General features: G+C 40.1%; 1 protein-coding gene across 1 annotated transcript; it reads left to right on the top strand.

Moving 5' to 3' along the window:
* The first annotated feature begins 1,214 nt into the window (after nucleotides 1-1,214).
* On the top strand, nucleotides 1,215-21,368 carry cavin1a (caveolae associated protein 1a). The gene is made up of 2 exons (XM_071471788.1): nucleotides 1,215-2,033; nucleotides 18,340-21,368. The coding sequence occupies exons 1-2, from the start codon at nucleotides 1,530-1,532 to the stop codon at nucleotides 19,093-19,095; spliced, it is 1,260 nt and encodes a 419-aa protein (XP_071327889.1). The 5' UTR covers nucleotides 1,215-1,529; the 3' UTR covers nucleotides 19,096-21,368.
* Nucleotides 21,369-21,582: the final 214 nt, after the last annotated feature.

Raw genomic sequence — 21,582 nt, forward strand, 5'->3', positions numbered from 1 at the left:
ATAATTAATAATGATTAAGATTCTTCATGAAATTACCCATTGTCTGACTTACTTTTGTAACCAACAGGAAAATAAATGTTAGCTAGCAGGGGTTTGACATTATTAACTGAGTAATAACAAGTATTCAAATTACAGTAGTGCATAGATTCTCAAGCCAGTATGTGTTTTGGTGTGATTTATGGTGCCATGAGGTCTAGGCTAAGCCAATGCAATTTAACCAAAAAAATATGACAGTGATGAAAATGACTGTAAGGAATTACAGTAGTTTATTTTTGGTTGCACAATTTGGTCAAAGTATTTTGAAATGATTTATTTGACTGTGAGTGTGCTATAATGTCATGCATTTACACTGATTTGATGACCTTAACTTACTGCAGTTCCCATTTGACCACCAGTGGGCCGCGAACACTGATGATTGTAAATACTGTGCGTTTATGTCAACTGTCAACCTTGTAAATATCAATAAAATATAAACAAAATAAATATAATATTAATATGTGCAGCTCTTGATTAATGTTTTTATTACAAATAACAGTGGTAGCATTAGTAATATTTATATTATTAAAGAGTTCTGTGATCCGTCATTGCATAATAAAACTTCACAGTTAGAGAATGCAACTCTATAGACCTTTCTGGGAATAATACAGATATTAATACCAGTTGGTTATCAATATTGCAGCTTTTTTTTTTTAATTCTATTTGATCAGATGTTTAAAATTCTTGCAATCATGTAATTTTATTTGCAGGAAATTATTTGTTAAACTTGCAAACTTATAAGAACAAAATAATGACACATGGAGGATTCCATTCAAACACAACCCCTCTCTTCCCACATTTATATTCTGCAGAATAGGGAGCGTGTCTTGTTCAAAACTAAGACAAAGTTAGTTGTCTAACTAAGACTAAAGTTGCAGAGAGACATACAGAGAGCCCAACACTTACACACACTCTCCAATATGTTTTTTCCATGTAAAACTTTATTGCCCGTTTCACTGTAAACTGGTGTTTTTTTTTTGTGGTACTGGATCTCGCTTGTGGTGGCCCTCACCTTTCCCTATTAAAGAGGAGTGTCATGTCACCATAAGAGGTGGAGTCTGGAGATATGCTGCCCTGTGCTTGGGGACAGAATGGGGTGGAGCCCCAGCAGCAAGGGAAGCCGGGGGTGGGGGGGCCGGGTGTAGGAAGGGAAAAGTTTGACGGGGTGGTTTCACAGGGAGCAGAGGCATTTGAGTCAGGGCACACATGCCTCAGCGGTGAGAGGCCCTACTCCCCTTGGCTGGCTGGCATCCCAGAGCAGAGGCAGAGAGAGACAGAGAGGGTAGAGTGTGAGAGACCGAGGGTGAAGAGAAAGTTAAAGAGTAAAGTAGACTAGGAAGAGGCAAACAAGTGGTTGAGAAAGTTGTCTAAAAGAAAGGAAAAAAGGATTAGGGACTGAGTTCTGTGCAGCGTGGCTCCTGTAGGTTGTTTTTCAGTCGTGTATTTTTATCTGTAGTGAGTGCGCAAGCGATTTGTATTTGGAGTTGACAGCCATGGCGGATACAGGTGTCAAGAAGGAGCACTCAGCCCTTGCAGAAGTGCCTTACGATGATGAAGAGGTAGCTCTGGTGGGTGCTGCCACCGAGCCGGCAGTAGACGACGAGGATGACCCTGCTGAGGAGGTGGACCTGGTGCTGGCCGTTGGCTCTGGTGGCAAGAGTGAAGCCCAGATGAACGGCGTCATGGTTCTGTCTCTGCTAGACAAGATTATCGGGGTGGTAGACCAGATCCAGCAGACTCAGAATGGTCTCGAGGCCCGGCAGGAGGCCATGGAGAAGTCAGTGTCAACCATCCAAGGGGAGCTGGCTAAGTTGTCCAAGAACCACATCGGCACGGCCAACACTGTCAACAAAATGCTGGACAAGGTACGCAAAGTCAGTGTCAACGTCAAGACGGTGCGCAGCAACCTGGAGAAGCAGGCGGGCCAGATCAAGAAGCTGGAGAGCAACGAGAACGAGCTGCTCAAGAGACGCAACTTCAAAGTCCTCATCTACCAGGTGATGGTGGTGGTGGGGGGGGTGTATGAGCTCGTTCTTTTATTATTTTCATGATAAAATAGAAAGTAATATTGGTTTGAGAATGTGACAATCTGAAAAACATAAAAAAGGAACATGACTAAGAGTTTAAGTGAGGCTATTAATGTGAACATGATAAAATTACACGTTGGCCTCGAAAAAGGGGTGTGTTGCATTCCCCACACCACAAAAGAAAGTTGGGAGGAAGTGTGAAATGCACCTGAAAGCGACAAGCTTTTGACATCATCTCAACAGAGAGAGATAGAGTCGCACTGTGGCCAAAGTTCACCCTTGTTGGTGCAAATGAAAAGCCGTCCTGAAATAAATCCTGCCTTCATGAAGTTGAACTGTATTGAATTATACAGAGAGGTGTGTCTAAAAATAATAGAAATGTCTCTGTCTATGAATTAATCCAGTTCAACATCACCACAAACTACAGCCTCCGAAATGACCATAAAGTTGAACTAGCAGCTCTATAAAACAGTCTCAACACAAACTGAACATTAGAACTCCCATGAATGGAGGATTTATTGCAGGACTGCTGTGTTAGACTGCATTAGCATTAGCTAGGTGTTCCTAATAAACTGTGCATGGCTTCACTTCTGTGGTTTCCATGACATAAAATTCAGAATCACTTTTTCCTAAAACGTAAATGAGGCTGTAATGTTTACAAAGCATCAGACACTGCACCCCTCTGTTTAGAAGCTGTTGTACAATTTGTGTTTGTGCTCAGTGAGAGGTGGGCTGCTCTTCTCGCCAGTGAAGGGAATACCAGTAGCTTCCATGGAATAATAAAGGCAGGTAGTGACCCCTCCCACTCCACGGGACTTCATGATTACCCAACATAACTATATAAAGACTAGTGGGTGTAAATAAAAATATAAGCCCTATAAACACTAGCATGAGGGGCTACTTGAGACAGAACCAACGCCCTAACTCTGAGTGCTCAGAGGACAGAAAGTTGGCAGGCTGCTGTAAGATGAAGATGTAGTTTTTATTATGACGATTTCTCAGAAGTGGGACACACAAGTGTTCATATTAGGGTATGGTCAGTTTTTTTAGGGAGCATGGTAGCTTCTCCTTAGAGAAACAGTTTGGGCCGTGAAGGTCTTAGAAAGAAAACAGATACAAAAAAAGTATACAACATGAGTTCACATGTAAGTGCACTGATAGGTCTAACCACCGCTGTGCATTTGAGACTTGTTGAGCAACTCTTTTTTTAGCAGGATGTGCTGTCATGTCTGGCTGGTGAACTTGCAGCTTACAGCGTGCACAGCAGCAAGTCTCGATCTGGGAATTGTCATTTCACCACAGAACCTTTGCACGAGAAACTGTCAGTGGTAGTCCCCTTATGCATATCACACCATAGCTGGTGCAGAGAGAAGATTGTCTTTAAAAACATTAGTAATAGTGAATTTGAGTGTTGCAGGCCTCTCGTGAGTAGAGCTTACTTCAGGATCTGCATTGGCAGGCACAAACTTTTTCACGTCCCCCTCCCGGGATGTCCACTGTGGGAGCAGGTTACACTATCGGCATCTAGCAGAAATCCAATCATAGACACTGGGCCTTAATAAATTACTCTGCAAAGCAGGTGTCTCCGGCTCTTTGGGCCTCTGTGTAGTCTGCTAGCCTTTTCAACTGAATGCCTTTGTGCAATTGTCAGTGTAGGAGAATGTACTTAAAAGAGGCAAGCAGTCTGCAGATGTGGAACTTGATGCACTGTTTTATAAAGCTTGACATTTTAATGTTTCTATTCTGAGTTTCTAATTTGGATTGTGCTTCAACAGACACGGCATAAATCCCTTCCTGTTGGTATTATAGCAAATGTAATAGCCTTATCACTGTCTAAACTTGGTGACTGTCGCGTTAACAAAGCAGTTGTAAGAGCTGTAGCTTCCATGTTGCAGTAGCTGTTTCGGGCTCCCACGGTCTATTTACTGCCAGAGGATGGCTGCACCGTGTCCGGTTTAACTGACTGACAGATAGGCCGGTCAGATATTGGCAGCACTGCAAATCAACACTGGCTCTCAGTCAGGTTTCACCACTTTTCGCTGTCTGTTTGTGTGTTAATGTGTTAGAGTGGGGTACGTTCAGAATTAGAATTAGCTTGAGGATGAGATCAGGGTTAGGTTTAGACCTGTAGAGGTTATGGTTAAGAATTATGGAATTATTTTAATGTAGTCCGGTGTCCTCACTACTAGTGTAACATTAGCATGTGTGTGTGTGGCCATTCCTCACCAATATTGGCTTTCACCCACAGTGCCAATGTCAAGTGAGGCCAGAACTTGAGTCAGACAAATGAAACATTTTCATAGCATTACCTTTGCTGTGTAGGACCTTGCACTCTGCTTTGTGAAGCTGATACTGACTCTAACAGTAGGTGCAGTATTTTTTCCTTCTGTCACTCTGTCTGTGCACTCTGAGAATAGCCGCATACCTCAGGATTTTTAGCCAGAAAGACTTTGACAGTGATGCTTTATAATTAAACCTGCAATGATGGCGGCACGCAGGATGCCCCGGCAACAGCAGGGTGTGGCAGTGAGGTCATATCAGCAGGGGTGGAGGAAGTATTAAGATCCTTTTACTGAAGTAAATACTGAAGTAAAAGTCACAACAACACCATGTACAAATACTCTTTTACAAGTAAAAGTCCTGTATTCAGCTCCAAAATTAAATTAAAGTACAATAAGTAAAAGTACTCATTATTTACAATAGCCCATTTGGATTATTAATTATTGATGGATTAATCTGTAGGCATCACTAATGCTGTAGATTGTAAAAATGGGGCTAATTTGCACTACCTTATATACTGTCGGGTTGCTTAATTTAATAATACACCATCATTTTCTATATTCTAATATTTTTTTATTATATTTCCTATCAATAAAATTAATTTGCAAAGTAACTAAATGTTACTCTCAAATAAATGTTGAGGAGTTAAATCTACAATATTGCCCTCCAAAATGTCATAGAGTATAAATTATAAAGTATGAAGTAGCACAAAATAAGAATACTCAAGTAGTATACCTTAGAATTATACTTAGGTTCAGTACCTGAGTAAATGTACTCAGTTGCATGGCACCACTACATATCAGATACAAATAAAAATATTTGAACAGATCTCAGTCTGTCTTTATAGATTAACACTGTAACAATGGTGTGAGAGTGAAATATGAACCAGCCTCACTGTGGCCACATTTGAGCTGAGGAATTGGTGAGGTGTGTCTCCAATCATCTGTCCTCAGTCTAGTTAAAGGATTGCACTTAGATTGGGAGGGGGGTTAGAATATGAAAAGTATGTTAGCTACAACTGTCGACAACCCCTTCCCACCCACCCCCCATCTCTCTGGAGTTGTGAAGCTGGGCTTTCAGAATAACAAACCTCTGACTGTGAGTGTCCTTGCAGCAGATGAGGGTCTTCCTGCTGCATAAAGAGCAATCCGCCTGTCATCAGAGCTCTGTGGAGCACAAGTGGCCAGTGATCCAGTCGAGTCTTGCTTTCATACCCTCCCTGCATGTTACTTCCCTGGGCTTCAAGAGAAGCAAACGTAGTTGTCCTCATTGAGTCCAAGTTTATTTCCTTATTTCCCGTTAGTCTACCATTGCCAGGGATTTGACTATTTTAGTTCGGCCTTGCGGGCCTAATTTCCTGTTGTTGTGTTTGCTGAGAGCAATAACTGTCAGGAAATAAACCAAGATGCAGGCTGTTATCAACAACAATACATTTCTGATGAAATGGTGTATGGATGATACCATGGCTTTTATGGTTCATGATGGTGGTAATATAATCATTGTGAATTTGTAAACGTCAATCTCGAGGCTTTTCTGTTTCTGCAGCAGCTCCATATTCCACTAATAATGACACTGTGCTTGTCTTTTTGAATAGATAAAAGGTGTTTGCCTAAAAGCAACTAACAATTATTTCCATCATCAATGTGTCTGTGGATTATTTTCTTAATTAATTGATTGATTGGTCTATGAAATGTCAGCCTAGCCCACCACATCTTCTACATGGCCTGCCCATGCAACAGAGGGAGACTTGTATGGATGAGGGTCCTAATGTGTGACAGCCGTCTTTACAGTAGCCCACAGCAGTGTTTGCATGACTTCGGCTCAGCCACCATCCTCCAAGGGTTGCCAATCCCTAGACAGATGGCCCAGGCTCCATGCTGATCCTTTCCACACAAAGAAAAGCCACCTTAGCTGTCATTTGATTTCATTCTGTTTGCATACTTGCAAATGATCATCTGAGATAATTTTGACAGTTTTATTTTTGGTGTGTTTTTCAGTGCTTCAGCTGAAAATCATCATCTTGAAAACCAGAATCAGAAAAAACTTTATTGATCCTTGCAAGGAAAATGCTTTGTTACAATTGTTCAACACGCACAAAGGAAAGAGGAAGTAAATAAGTAAAAAGTAAAAACTATAAATTAGATAGTAATGATAATAAAGAAAAAATTTACATATGCAATATGTAAAAAGTAATTTGTGGGGTAGAATCCCAATAGATAAGTGCAAAGATGGTGAATTATACAGTGCAACTGTAATGATAGTAAATTAACTGTAATTTGCAAAAAAAGTGTAATTTGGGTCAACAGTATAATAACAGTGGTTTAACAGCAGAGTAATGATGGGAAGTGCAGATTGAGATTGAGAATAGAATCTGCAGATTAACTGATTATGAAAATAATTCTAGTTGCAGCTGTACGTCTTCATAATCAGTAGGACAACATTGTGCCATGCAGCACAAGTACCAGTGTGAGTTCTCATTTCAGTTCATTTTATAAGAGGAAGTGTTTGCTTTAATTAAAACTAGAGGTTGTGTGTGCATGTCTTTCATAATGCACATTATCTGTTTGATTATGTGAATTAATCCAGTCTATGCAACATGATAGTGTGTGTCCATCAGAGTGTGAGACAGTACTGCTGTGTGTCTGGAATCAGGGTGTTTGGCTGCAGTTCAAGGACAGTGATAGCCATGTGGTCTACTCTATTAGAGAGAGAGATGTAAGACTTCTCAGTTACAGTCTACTTATTCAATGCCAACTTCACAGACCTTCCACAGCTCAGATCACAGCCAACAAGCCTCGCCACCCCCTCGGCCCAGCCCATTTTTCTTTAATAGCTTTTAACCCAGCACAGACTGTGTAATAACTCAATTCCACTTATTGCAGACATAATGATTTAGCCAAACGCTTTTGGCCAACTCAGATCTCTGAATCTTTGTTTCCAGACATAAATCAGATCTCAGCCTCATCACAGACAGTGGTTATAAAGCACTTAGCCAACCTCTTACAGGCAAGAATAAGCAACTGAGGAGGTACAAAAAAACATTCAACTAGCAGCACCAAGTTAGTGTTGTGATTCATCCCGCTGGCATCTCTGTGCTTCTCCTGCCAGTTTGCAGCTCCCCTCCTCTCAGCTCTCTCACACTATCAACTTAGCCCCTTTTACTCCCACTCAATTCAGAACCAGAACTAAGGGCACGGCTCATTCACTATTTGCTACAGTACATGTTGTTTTCTGCCTGTCTCTCCTATCTGTCTTTCTCCTCTGCTCCGCTTCTCTCTTACCGGGCGAGTGGAAAGATGTCTGGGAGGCTCCACATTTCACTATTGCATGTCAGCTACTAAGTTGAGCCAGTACTGAGTTCCAGTGCTCAGTGGCGTGTGAGCCCCTGCATGCAAAAGGTTGTCCAGTAGTTCATGTGGGTTGCTTAGACCTGTGGTTCTCAAAGTGGGGTCCGGTGATCCCCTGGGGGTCCTTTAGTGGGTTCCCGAGGTCCCCAGCAAAAAGGGGAATAATTTCTTTTTTCATTATAATTCCATCCATAAGTGACTTAAAAATCTAAAATCTAAAAGCAAAAATCTTATCAATTGGAGGATCCTGGGACAAAATCTTATCAAATGGCAGTCTAATTTGAGGACCACTGGCTAAGACTATGGTATAGTTTATAAAGAAAAACATTTAATTTAATTTTGCATACAGTATCTACTCTTTGAAAAAAAACTTTGTTGGAAATAAAGGTAGCACTCAATGAAGTAATACTATAAGCCAACAATCATTTCTGAGGACTGGGGATAAGAGAAAACAGAATTAAATTCTCAAGACACCTGCTCCGTATTTTATTCAGAGAGACTTCTGAAGTTTGTTAAAGGGATTGTTTTTGTCATTTTGGGAAAAAGGCTTATTTGCCTTCTTCAATCTTCTTATCTAACTTTTGACAAGGAAGCGAATCAGTGTATTTCCCAAAATATCAAACTGTTCCTTAAAAGTCAAAGTCACTGCTTGTCTCTTCCTCTCATCTCATTTGTTTTAGCAGCGATCAGCGACTTTTAGGAGCCAGAACTACATTTCTTTTGGCCTGTCTAGCCAAATCTCGATGTCGTAATGCTCTGTTCCTCTCTCCCTCTTTCACATGCACAGACACACGCACACACAAGAGAGTTCAACCCAATGCAAAAACAATACAGATCAGTTTTGTTTGTAATTTTTTTTTTATGTTTCGGAAAGATCAAAATCATTGTCCTTGCTTTATAAACCCCTCTGTCTTTGATGTCACTTGTGTACCGGCCAGCACCCATCTACTATTGTTCACTTTGCTTTTCTTATTTCATTGCCTTTGTAATGCAAGGATGAAATTTCAAGCTGATATGCTCATAAAAATGTAAGTTTATGTTGGAAGGATCAATGATTTCGAACAGTTCAGACTCAGTGAAGACTAGAGGTTGGCGTGGTATAACCGGACTACTCTCACATGTGGCACATTTGCTGTGTGGCCTGTTACTGTAGCCTATCCTGTACACCTGTCATTAGGATATAGAATGTGTACAGCAGAAAGAGGATCCCTGCTCTTCCAACATGCAGAAACACTGCACATATATGTATATAATTATTATTGGCCATTAATAGATCTACATGTCAAATACATTTGTTTCTTGGTTCTGCACGGGTTGAGTGCTATGAGTTAGCCGTGAGCTAAGTCTCCCACTGCACTTACAGACAGTGTGTGATTTACATTGTGTAGCTGGGACATCGCTGGAGCTGCAGCAAAAACTGTCACTGTCACTTTTTTGATATCATTATGTCATGTCATTATTGGTTTTCCTGTCAGTCTTTATTTTCCCTCGGTGAAATCTGTAAAGAAAAACCCTGCTAGTGTATTTTATTGACTTTGGTTTATTAATTGCACGTTGTTTTGCACCTAAATAACAGTGAATCATAGTGAATATATGCTAGTGTGCATACACGTGCAAATCTGCACGGGTACAATATCTTGCAGTCCAGTTGTTTTGTTGTGAGCTGTTTCTCCAGGTCCGTAAGAAGATACCCCGAGTCGCTCCTATCAAAATAACTGATTCTATCTTCCCTGATGCCTGATCTCAGGCTGCAGCTGCCTTCCCATCTCACTGAACATCCCCATCCCACAGTAGGAGACAGGATTTACCAGCTGGGACACTGATCATGTCACCCCTCGATTGGAACAGTTGTAGTTGTCATCCAGCGTCTTGGCTGGCAAACAGAAATGTGTCCTCATTCCACATCACTACTCTGTGAAGGCGGCTGATACCCTCCCTGCTGTTTATTCCAAGATTTGTAGGCACACCCTTCATCTACGAGGCCATTTCCAAATTTAAAAGTTGGCCAAATTATCTGAGTCAGTATATTAAAGGAAACCACTATGTTGCTTTTGATTATAAATACACCAGCAGCAATGCAGTGGAATGGTGTAGTGTCCTGTTTCATTGAGTGTGTCTGAATTTAGAAATCACAAGCACCAATTGATTGATTAATTGCATTATTTATATGTTTGTGTGGGCGTATTTCCAGATAAATCTGCAAGTTTGGTCATGCAGTGTTAGTTGTAGGGGTGCATACTGCGTGTTGTGTGCTACAGGTGTAGTATCATTTTAATCCTTTACCTCGATTGAAAAATATTTCTGAAGCACAGCTGTTCAGATTGAACATCAGTGCTCCAGGTGGATATCTTACAACTGAAACTAACTGTATATCCAGGTACCACATCTTTTAAAAGCATTTGTTTATTCTAGTAATACGAAAACTTGCTGTCAAAGCAGCATCCACACATTTGTTATTGATATAAGTAAAAGTTATTCCTCTAACCTAACACCCAACAGCCAGGTTACACGGGTAGTGTATGTACCAGTCATGACAGCGTGTGGCTGATATTGTTTTCACCTTGTAAGTCTGTGTGTGTGTGTGTGTGTGTGTGTGTGTGTGTGTGTGTGTCATAATGGCAGATGTCTACTGTAGCGGAAACTACCACAGACTACCAAGACTTTGGCAGGTGTTTATATGTCTGTCTGTCTGAGGACAGATTTTGTCAACATGATAGCGTCACAACTGTTTAAGATACAGTCGTGAAACTTTACAGGTGCTTAATTGAGAAAAGCTAAGTTTGAAGATTGGTGTGGTCCCACCCATAAGTACTGAGTAGGCTACCCACATAATAATGCAGTAATCACTGCTTATGGGTCACAACGACAACATGTTGACGGGCGTCGCAGCTGGTGTGATCCCATCGCAAGATGGTCTCTAGTTCCCACCGCTGCTGTGGTGGCTCGCTGTCATTGTCACTGGTATGTGAGTTATAGGCTGTCAGAGAGAGGCGTGCCACTCTGTGGGTTTTGGGTACCCTTGGGATTAGATTTTGCATGCACATGGATGTTTAGGATGATTAGTCTATAAATAATACTAATAGTACTTAAATTATGTTATCAGTGCAAGAGGCAAACTTTGAAGGTCAAACATTTCACTAGATTTCAAAAAGAATTCTCATTTCATTCCTATATATATATATATATATATATATATATATATATATACACATTTTCTCAGGGAAGGAAAGTATTTATTCAAAGCTCTGTAAAACATTGGTCATATCTCAGTTAAATACAGTATTTGATCAATTCTGCAACGGTTGTGCATGTTTGTACCAACGCTGCACACAAAGACAGAATAGAAGCTCTGCACAACCCATCAGTTTTTCAATCCAAAATGGCCCAGTCACAATATTCAGTCTCACACCAACAATAGCTCAATTCACAACAAAGCGGTGTGGGTGATTGGCTGGATGCCTTCCTTCCCATAGCAGATGTTATTTTGGAGGAGTAATTGGTCATTAATCATTATATTGGCCTAATGTAATTCAGTAGTTATAGTTTCCTAAAGCTGGGCCCAGTCCTTTATTCACGTTGGCAAATTCTTTATGCCCTCAGTTGATCCACACATGGATACTATGAGTAACTGCAGCAAACTCTTTCACAATGTTAAGGATGAAATTGATTTAAAAACATTTTCAAGATCTTCATGCTCAGTGCAGTCGGATGTGAATATTCGTGTTTGTGGCTGAACTGGTGTCAATCTTTCAAGCACATAAATGGAAGATTTGAGAGTTTGATTTGGCTGAAACTTAGTGCACCCCTTCAGTGTCAATATGAATGGCACCATTAGAGAGAAAGGTACAGTTATATAATATATTCCAGCACTGTGGCCGCCAGTTCACACAGAGACGTAAATGGAAAAGTAAATTTTCTGTCTTTGCATGGGACTGACCCTGGGATTCCAGCGGTTTCAGAGTCATGGATGTGGGAAGGCTGGGCTGTGGAAAAAGGGCTTCCCCCTTCAGTTTCTTGTGTGTGAAATCACAAATCACCGTGACAGAAAAACCAAAGAACTCCCTTCCTGTGGTGTGCACTAACATGACGTCGCCATGGTGGCTGTGGAGTATATACAGAGGCCCTCTCTTTGAATGAATCTGTCCATTGGTTGTTAATATTTCCATTACCCACACATGCTGCCACCAGAGTAGGTTGTTCCAAAAGGGTTTAGAGAGCATCAAGAAACAGAATTTGCATTGTGTAAACCCCAATATGCCTGAAGTAGTAGGCGGCTGGTTTCAGTCCTCTGTGAATTGTTTGAGTCCAATGAAGGCGAGTGTGGGAGGCATCAATATTAATGACCAGAGCACATTAGCGTCCTTATTTTAGCCTGCAAGCACTTGTTAGGGATCAAAGCATCACGATTCTGGCCCGCACAGGGCCCTAACACGCGAACCTCCACCTCTGCTTCATGTCAATCTCTCGTTTGGCCTTCTCCCGTCCTGGACGGGCGCATGGGTCAGTGATATCACTCATTGTGAAAGCGAAGTGCACAGCTGCAAGGACTGGACAGGATCAGACAGCTGCTCCTGTGATTTACCAGAGAGGCCTTTCATCACGCTGCCTCATAAGGAGCGGTGTGTGCCTGCTCTGCATGCATGTAGGTGGATCAGGATCGTGAATGTTATTGTTCATGGATCTGTTGTCTAAACAATAATCAACCTTGCTACATTTCCTAATTGCTGGCTACTTCGGTTGTGAATAAACAGTAATGTTTTGGAATAATGTTATGTTTATTCTAAATGCAAAAAAGGAAAATAATGTTACCTTAAAAAAAAACCAACTTTTAAATGTTTGCAATCAGTCAAAGCTGAATGTAATTATAAACATTCCTAGATTTGATTAATGCATTATGCAATAGGATCACTAATACATTAAATTCTTAATATTTATTTTGACCATTATATTTAATACACTTAGATGATACATGCTGTATACTATATTTCTTAAATAATAGTAAATTTTCTTTAAGTCTAATACATCATGATATCTATATGTAGTACGTTAGTTTGAACAGTATAAGGTAAAGAGATCCTTATTTTGACTCAATCGTTATCCATATTTATTTCTATGATTGCACATTGAACCAAGTGTGACCCACAAAACCAACTTAGAATTAATAGTGATGGAAAAACATCGAGAGCAGAGAACATGGTCATTTTTGTGTATGCACGAAACTAATGGAAACAAAAACAAAACTTTTGCCTTTTTAATCTGGCTCGTGGTAATTTTTCCCACATCTGCCTTGATAAAGTCACATGCTGAAGCAGCCACTTTGATGCTGCCAATAGCTGCCATCAATGTGGGTGATGATATTTTAAGTAAATAAGCAAGAATATTGGACCAGGTGGATTAGTGAAGGCCTTGTAACAGCAGCAGAGACAGAGAAAGTTAAATGCCAGTGGCTTTAGTCAGAGCTGCTGTGGCCTCTATATAGTGAGGGTTGAGAACACTGTTGGCTCTGTTGTCCATGGCAACAGTCACTGAGTTAAAGTATCCCCGAGCCCTCATATGAGTCAGACGGAGAAAATTTTCCCTCTGGTAATATTTAGACAGTGAAAAAAGATTGTTGTTGTTACATGAACATTTTAATTTCAAGGATTTTGTAGGATTTTTTTCATCATAAATCAAGATAATTGTTTGGGGAGTTTAAAATTACGCCATTTCTATTCTTTCCCTGTTTCCTGCATCTTTCCTGGTTTTGCATTTCTGCTGCACTTGCTTTTCCTCGATACGTTGTAGTCTTAGCCGTTTACCAGACTCTTTCTCCTCAGTCTGCTGGGACTTGTTAATTTCAGCTCCTGTGTTGTGACTCATTCTGAGAGGCAGCTCAGACAGTTGTTGGCTTGTCTGATTAAATAAAACAGAGAGAGCATTCCCAAAAATCTGAGTTCACTTTTCCATGAGATATGATTCACACTACTTGGAGGAAAGAAACATTAGCAACAGACCTCCTTCTCATTGAGGAGAGCGCACATACACTCAGTCATCATACCCTTAGCATCTGTCAGTAAACACACACACACACAGACACACAGAGGTCTGACTTTCCACTGCTGGTAGGTGGGAGGAGAGAGGAAGGTAACACAGGGACACTAATGGGCTCAGCATCTCCTTCCTCAAGTTTCTCTTGGTTTGTAATCAGGCAGTAAAACCCAAACAGGGTTTGCTGATATAATCACCATTTCCACAGATACAGTGGACTGAGTCAGATTATAAGAATGTAAACAAGCAGTGTCTCAGTCTTTGGTCAGGGGTTCCCACCAGTCATAAAAGGCCAATAATAGATTGAAACATTTGGAAAATGTAGGTAAACATGATCAATTCCAGTTAATATCATCTCATTCCAATATTGGTATTGGTGTATAATTTGGCCTAACAAGATAATTCAGTAGAAAAATGCCAAATTAGGTTTGAGGTAATGTAGAAACAGTGTTGCCATTACATGCATGCATCTGCTAGTCGAGCAGAGAGTTGACTTTTACACTGTGAAATGTTCCACTCAGTGTGTATCTTGGTCAAAGCTAAAAAAAAAAAAAAAACCCAAAGGAATCTGTGTCAAGATTGCTTTTGTGGGTTCGTTTTGTTTTGTTTTGTTAATTACTGTAGACCAATATAGACTACACCTAATTATCAACATTGATATTAAAAGAAAATCAAAAATCCAGTATCAGTCAGGCTATACTCTCTATTGTCATGACAACATGAGGAATGATCATGCACTGATGTTACAGGATTTGACCAATATCACATGCAACCATGAAACCAATGCATCCAAAAAAAAAAGAGACTTAAAGTTGTTAGAAAATTCATTGAGTACATGTGGAAACCCTTCACCATGTGTAGTGTGCTTTGATTTCCATCAGTATTAAGGTATAGGTCATAAGTGTTTGCCTGTTGCCAGAAAAACTTGGTTACATAGCTTTAGTGGGGCACAGTGTGAAATTGACATGATCCTTGTCCATGGCGTAATTCCCCTGTTTTGTATGACTTCACTGCTGTTTTTCCGTCGCCCGTGGCACCTTCCTGTTCGAGGATCAGAACTGCTACCTCTTATGAAAGGTGTTCACAGTTTGGCTTCATGGAAAAAACAGTCTCTGTGTGTGAGGGTGGGCGTACACGTGTTAGTATGAATACTCATACTCATGCATTGGTACGTGTGTATTTTTACACGCAGGTTGTCTTTCCTAAGAGTTATTTTTTACAGGAACACAAGAGATGCACTTATATATATACATATATATATATATATATATATATATATATATGCATGTGTGTGTGTGTGTGTGTGTGTGTGTGTGTGTGTGTTTGTGTTTTATATTGTTATTTTTTTGAAATGTAAGCTTAACACACTGGCTTACAATTTTAGCCCACCAGCCAAATTTACCCCACAGCAGCAAACATGTTTTGCCGTATGAGGTCACAGTGTTTTTTATGTACTTTATGTCACTGTGAGTACATGTTTACTGTGTGTAAGTCTTTAAAATCTCCATTAAGGTCCAGTAAAATATCTGTTCACTTTTCAGGGTTTTAGGTATTTGTCCTATTCAGTGTTGTTGTGTTGTATGATATCACATTGCTCTGATAAAACCTATGGAAAAATGTTGTGGTTGTGTGCTCACGGATTCAAATATATCTCCCATTAATGTTATTATTAACAGCTCAGCCTCACTCTCCTCAGTGTGCATGCAAGCAAAGCAGGTGCGCTGTTTAATTTAACTTTAATTGTAACACTCACACAACAACTGCGAACCTCTTGTTGGTATATTGTTGTAGAGATGTCAGCTGTTTATCCAGCTAAACTTCACTGCCCACCAGAGACAACATGAAGGGGTGGTTGCCATGGTGAGAGAGCGTTGTGTTTATCTGTTGCTGTGCAGGAAGGGAGGGTGTTATGTGATGGTGGTGGTGGTGGAGGGGGGGTGAACGCTGCAGTGGCTGGTTGCCAGAGAATGGTAGATGGAATCCAGAGAGAGGGAAAGGCCAGCCCAAAATAAACCTATACTGAGCGTGTTGGACAGGCCCTCACCATATGCAGCACCAGTTAAGGAGGCAGGGGCCGTTTTTTTTGACAGGATTGTATGGCAATATTTGAACTCGCCAGGGAGATGTGATGCTCATGTGATCTGACAGGTGTCTGTCTTTTACAAGTCAGATATCAGTATTTATATATATATATATATGTATATATGTATATATATATATATATATAACAGGACAACTACATTTTCTTTACATTTGTATTTCTTCACATTATAAGTTTTGATGTTTCAAAAAGAGAGACTTACACCGACTACCTCGATATGTGTTCGCTCTTATTTCCTGTGCAGTTCTCTGGCTTAAAAATGTCTTAAAAAATCTTAAAATATGTTGGGATATACTTCTAAACCTGAGTATAGCCATTTCAGGGACCAGGTTTTCATTACAGTGCGATACATGCAGTCTTAAGGGGATGTAGGCCTTGTCTGTTGTGTTGCATGAGATGAGGGGAAAAGTAGGTGTTGCAAAAAAGACCTATGGAAAAGCCTATGGAAAGAAGAAGTAGTGATTTAATCTGAAGTGACAGCTAGGTGGGGGGAAGAAGGAGTCATTACACTTCAAATGAGATTGGATGCTGAAGATGCTCGTTTGCGTCAGAGGTGATGCATTAATTTAATCTGTTGACAGGGAGATGGTGATTAATTTGACAGGTTATTGCTCCCTTATTGAACTGTTTGTTTTTAAATTATTCCCAATGAATAGGTGTTGAGACAAACAGACATCTGCTATCAGCCAGCAGTGCTGTATATCTCATTCATCTGAGCCTATGTTCTGCAGGGGAATCAATCCGTGTGAGGCAACAGGCAGTAACCACGTTCTTTGACGTCATCTCTCCAGCAGAGAGCATATTCCGTTTTCCACTTGAAGCTGAAAATCTGACAGTGAACAGTTTACACGTTCCGGCTAATATAGGAAATGACCTGCACCATGATGCCATCCTCAGACAAACATTTCTGTTTCATTTTTGGATATTTGAAATTATTTGAATAAAAGATCTTAACGATTTTAACCAAATAATTTACATTGCAAGCAAGACTAAATGCTGATAAGAATATAAAAAACAATTAGTATAAAGAGTGATTCTTAGAATTGACTATCAACAACATTAATCAGTAACATCAGTAATAGTTTTGGCCTTCACTGGTTTAACTGTAGCTCATACTGTACGATGGCACAATCAACTCAGTTTGGAAGGCCATGGTGACTTAATGTCATATTTTTATTAAAATATTATTATATTTTACATTGAATACTGAGTGTATCTACAAAGTCAGTGAATATGGTGCAAGGATGAAATCCAAAGAGGAGCAGTAAGGTGTGGCACTGATGTGCAGCAGAGTGGGACCACTAACCCCTCTAGGGGGTCACAGATATCCACTTAGGAGGATCACATTCTTTGCGTGGTACCGCCTCTCCCTGTGTGGATATCTGGTACCTCACTGACAGAGTCCTGCCAAACAACATAGAAATATGGTTGGTGCAGTGATTGATTGATTGGCGTGCAGATTTTTGCTTGAACAAGTGATGTTACAAAATGAATAGGCAGAAATGTCATGGAAAACCTTGTAACAACTCTGTGTATATTGTTGAATTGTATATTTTTCCCCCAAGTGATAAAGAATGAATTCAAGTGTCAACTTAGGCAATCGGTTTTACAACTGAGGCCAACTTTTCTATATTGCTGTATGTAGAACACACTGTATAGCCCTCCTTCTAGATTTAAACAAACATATTTTTGACCTGGTGGGAAACTGCTTTATTGCTGTGCTGTGTATCATATAGGCACATTTTTTTCTCACCACAAAGTCTTTCCTGTAAAATGAAAGCAGCATTATAATTATAGAGCATGTTTTATTTACAGTTAAATATTATAGATATTCTATGTTTTATCCAAACATTTCTATGTGCAAAATGACCTGAATGTCTTCTTTATTACATAAGAGTGAAAATTAGGCCTTTGAATTTAAGATTTTATAGAAAAAATGTAAGCACAGTGGCAGGAAATGCAGCTGTGGTTAAATGTAACAGCTGGCTGTAGTTTCAATATGACTGTAGAGTTGCAGATATTATAGATTTTCTTTGAAGCTGTGTTTTTTTTTTATTATTTAAGAGGTGTGTCTTTTAATGCATCAGCCCAAGTTCCAATACCTGGAATAATAAATGAACTTGTATAAATGAGCCTTGCTGGCTCATGAGTTTTGGGATATGATTAACACCACTAGATGGCACTCTACACTAGCTGCAAGCAGTGAACTGTTGGGTGCACAGACTGTGCAGATGACACATGAAATCGCTGAAGTATCATGCTCACATTTTCAATTTCGTTTCTCACCCAAAGACCATTAACTTCACTTTCTCGGGCAGATAATTTTCATGTGACATATTAAATGAAATGCCATGATTTACATTTATCATACAATACAATCAGTGCAGCACCATGTCTGCTAATTTTGCTGTAAATGTCAAAATGAAAATCTCATTCATTTCACACTGTGATTCCTTAACATAATAACACTGAGGTTAAACAGTCTTCTGTCTTTCTTCTCCTTTCTATTTGGCTTCCTCAGGACCATGTGAAGGCACCAAAGGCATCCAAAGCTGAGACAGTGGCTGAAGGTAAAGCAGTGGAAGGCCTTGAGCAGATACCTGAGGGACAAGAGGGACTCTCAGCCAATCTCAATTCCGATGAGGAGGTGGAGATTGAGGAGATTATTGAAGAGTCTCGTACCAAGCGCCTCCAACGCACCACAAAGCAGCAAGTGGACAACATAAAGAAAGCCTTCTCCAAAGAGAAAATGGAGAAGACCAAACTAAAGACCAAGGAGAACTTGGAGAAGACCAAGCAGAGAACCCGTGAGAACCTTGAGAAGACGAGACAAAGAACCCGTGACAACCTGGAGAAAACTAAGCACAGCCTGGAGAAGAAGATTGGCAAGCTTGGGACCCGCATGACCCCCAACCAGGAGCGCAGGGCGAAGATGAAGAGCTCCAAAGATAAGGTGAAAAAGTCCCTAACCCCTGACCACACGGTCTACGCTCGCTCCAAGACCACTGTGTACCGTGTGCCCCCCTTCACCTTCCATGTTAAGAAGATCCGAGAAGGGGAGGAGGAGATGATGCAGAACACAGAGATGGTGGAAGTGACCGAGGCCGAGGGCCCGCCAGGGGGAGAGGAGAATGGGCTTGGTGTGCACGTGGAGGTGGAGGAAGGGGAGCTGGTAAGTGTAGACACCCCAGAGATGGAGGCTCTGTTGGAGGTGACTGAGGATTCTCAGCTGGTCATGGTGGAGCCAGACCACCTAAAGAAGGCCCAAAGTGAGTAGAGCGTCCCAGCTCTGCAGGGAGAAGAAAGGATGAAGAAGGGAACGAAGTCTCGATGAATGAGTCTAATTACAAGGACACAGAATTAGTCATAGGACTTTCTAGATGTGATCATAATCTATGACATCTTCTTTGTTTTCTGTTCTCTTTTTATTATACCCAATAGGGATGACTTTCATATTTGCTCTTCTTTAGCATACAAATAAGAAAAACAAAAACAAAGCTAGCTTTTGAAACATGCTGCAGGCTGACTGGTTATCCGAGACTTTTATGTTTAGGATATTTGCTGTTTGTTGTTGGTTTGATGAAATGAGTGGCTATAAGAAAAAAAAGGTATAAATAGTCTTTGTAATGTATATGATATTTGTCATGTATGATATGCACATTAATTGGTATGGTAAGAGGAAGTTGTTGGCCCAATTTATGTTGATGGTTTTAGTCATGCAATGTGCACATGTGAAACAAAAAAACTGAACACAGAGGTCCAGGATTAGGCCTAAGAAATAAGGAATAAAAATCGAGGAGGCAGGAGGAGAAGTAATGGACTTGAAGATTCTACAAAAACAATACCCTCGATATGCACAAAGGCTTTGGGGCATAAAGATTACTCACTGCCAGTCACTCACTGCCAGTCACTCTGGCATTGTGCCAAATGTTACAACATAATGATTTTCAGGGTCAATTACAAGGCGTAATGTCTGTTAAATTATACCGGGAAGACTGAAACATTGACAAAAAGAACCGTCACACACAGAGAATCAGAATATTACCTTACTTACTAAATGACTACAGTTCAACTGTTGTGAACTTGTGACAATCATTGTAAGACCTTAAGTTTAATGCAAAACTTAAAAACAAATGGTGACAACTGATCATAAGTTATACTGTAATAATATGGACGGATATATCTCTTGATACTCTATCCTGGTCATTCATTTCAGCTTTAATTTAATGAAATACTATAATTTTAGATTGTGACTCTTTACAATGCATGCTGGAAAACACTGTGTGATCATCATTTGCTGTGATGTATTCATCCACCATGTCATATTTATTACATCTGGACATTTTATACTCACCAAGTTTCACACACCGCTGCACAGAGGAGAAGAAAAACAACTGTGTCACCATGGTCACAGCTCACATTTGCACATCCCTATTAAATTTTCCCAAGGTAATTGCCGGCAGAAAAATGATGGTCTAAAGAGCAAGATGACAGATTAATGACAGACTACGTCATACGTGGAGATGCAAATGTCATCCTAAATGTGGTTAAAGTGAGACAGCACACTGCCAGGTATTATAAATGGACCATAGATGCTTTTACAGAGACCAGGTGCAATCGTATGTACTTCCTCTGAATTATGAAAGAAATGTTCACTGTAAAGGAAAGAGAGCTGTGTGACCACAAGTCAAAAAATCAGTTTATGATTGTAGAGATGATGGTGGTGGAAATTTATAATTGCATTGTAATTATTCTGAAACTGACATAAACTGACAATGTCGATGCTCAATTACTGACACTTTTGATCATATAACGCGAGCGCACACGGCTAGAGATGTAAACAAGGAGAATGTATGACTTCCATTTTCCAGTCTAGAGACTGTATGTGACCTTGATGTGGTGTAGTCACGCAGAAGCCCACTGTGTAGCATGGAACACCATTAAAATGATCAATGGGCTGGGGAATGCAATTAAGGAGAGTGCTCCCTCTGAGCACTGAGCATGATAGAGAACTGAGAAGGACAGAGAGTAAAGATGTGTATACGTGTGTATGTGTGTGTGATTGTAGTATGTGCATAGCATGTACCCACGCTGATATTTTCATGAGACTCCAAGTTTGTCAGCATCAAGTGGAAATTTCATTCAGGTCTGTTACACCACATTGGATTGTTTTTTATAGATTTTTTTTTTTTCTGGGGGGGGGGCAAAAATATGTACATTGTTACATTGAACATTGAAACACTTGTAAGATATTGGTCCCTTTAAAAAAAATGTGTTTTTTTGCCACCATGTATATTTTGCCTTGTTTTAAGCTACTGGTTATTAAAAAGCTGTACCAGCCTGCAAAAGCATGATGTACATCATGCACAGCTTATATAGAAACACTGTCATTTTGAAAAAAAAAAATAGTAGTCCCATAAGACAATGTCACACATGATTACAGTAGGTAGTTGTTATTAATTCGTACTCCAATAATGAAGCTTGCCTTTTCTGTTGTGTTTAAGGCCTTTTTTGCCGAACCACTTATAAATAAAAGCTTACTGAATAATATATACTGCCTACTATTTTTATTTTATGGACCATTTAAATACCTGCTTACACTCCTTGTCTGTGTCTTTATTATATTTGTTAACCCACAGTCAGAAGAGGCTTGGGTAAATAAGTTGACTTAAGGTATAAGTAGCAGATGGCAATAATGAACAGCACTGGTGTTATTAAACTCTTGATGACGTCGGCACTGCCAGTAACTCAGATGACTTCCAGG

The sequence above is a fragment of the Trachinotus anak genome, unplaced genomic scaffold (genome assembly GCF_046630095.1).
Source record: "Trachinotus anak isolate AG129_WGS33_773 ecotype Australia unplaced genomic scaffold, CSIRO_AGI_Tana_v1 ptg000003l, whole genome shotgun sequence".
Taxonomy (NCBI): Eukaryota; Metazoa; Chordata; class Actinopteri; order Carangiformes; family Carangidae; genus Trachinotus; species Trachinotus anak.

Excerpts from the sequence above, each read along its gene's own strand:
- cavin1a (XM_071471788.1), top strand. The coding sequence starts at position 1,530 with ATGGCGGATACAGGTGTCAAGAAGGAGCACTCAGCCCTTGCAGAAGTG. Across the intron at positions 2,034-18,339 it reads TCAAAGTCCTCATCTACCAG|GACCATGTGAAGGCACCAAA; the intron begins GTGATGGTGGTG and ends TGGCTTCCTCAG.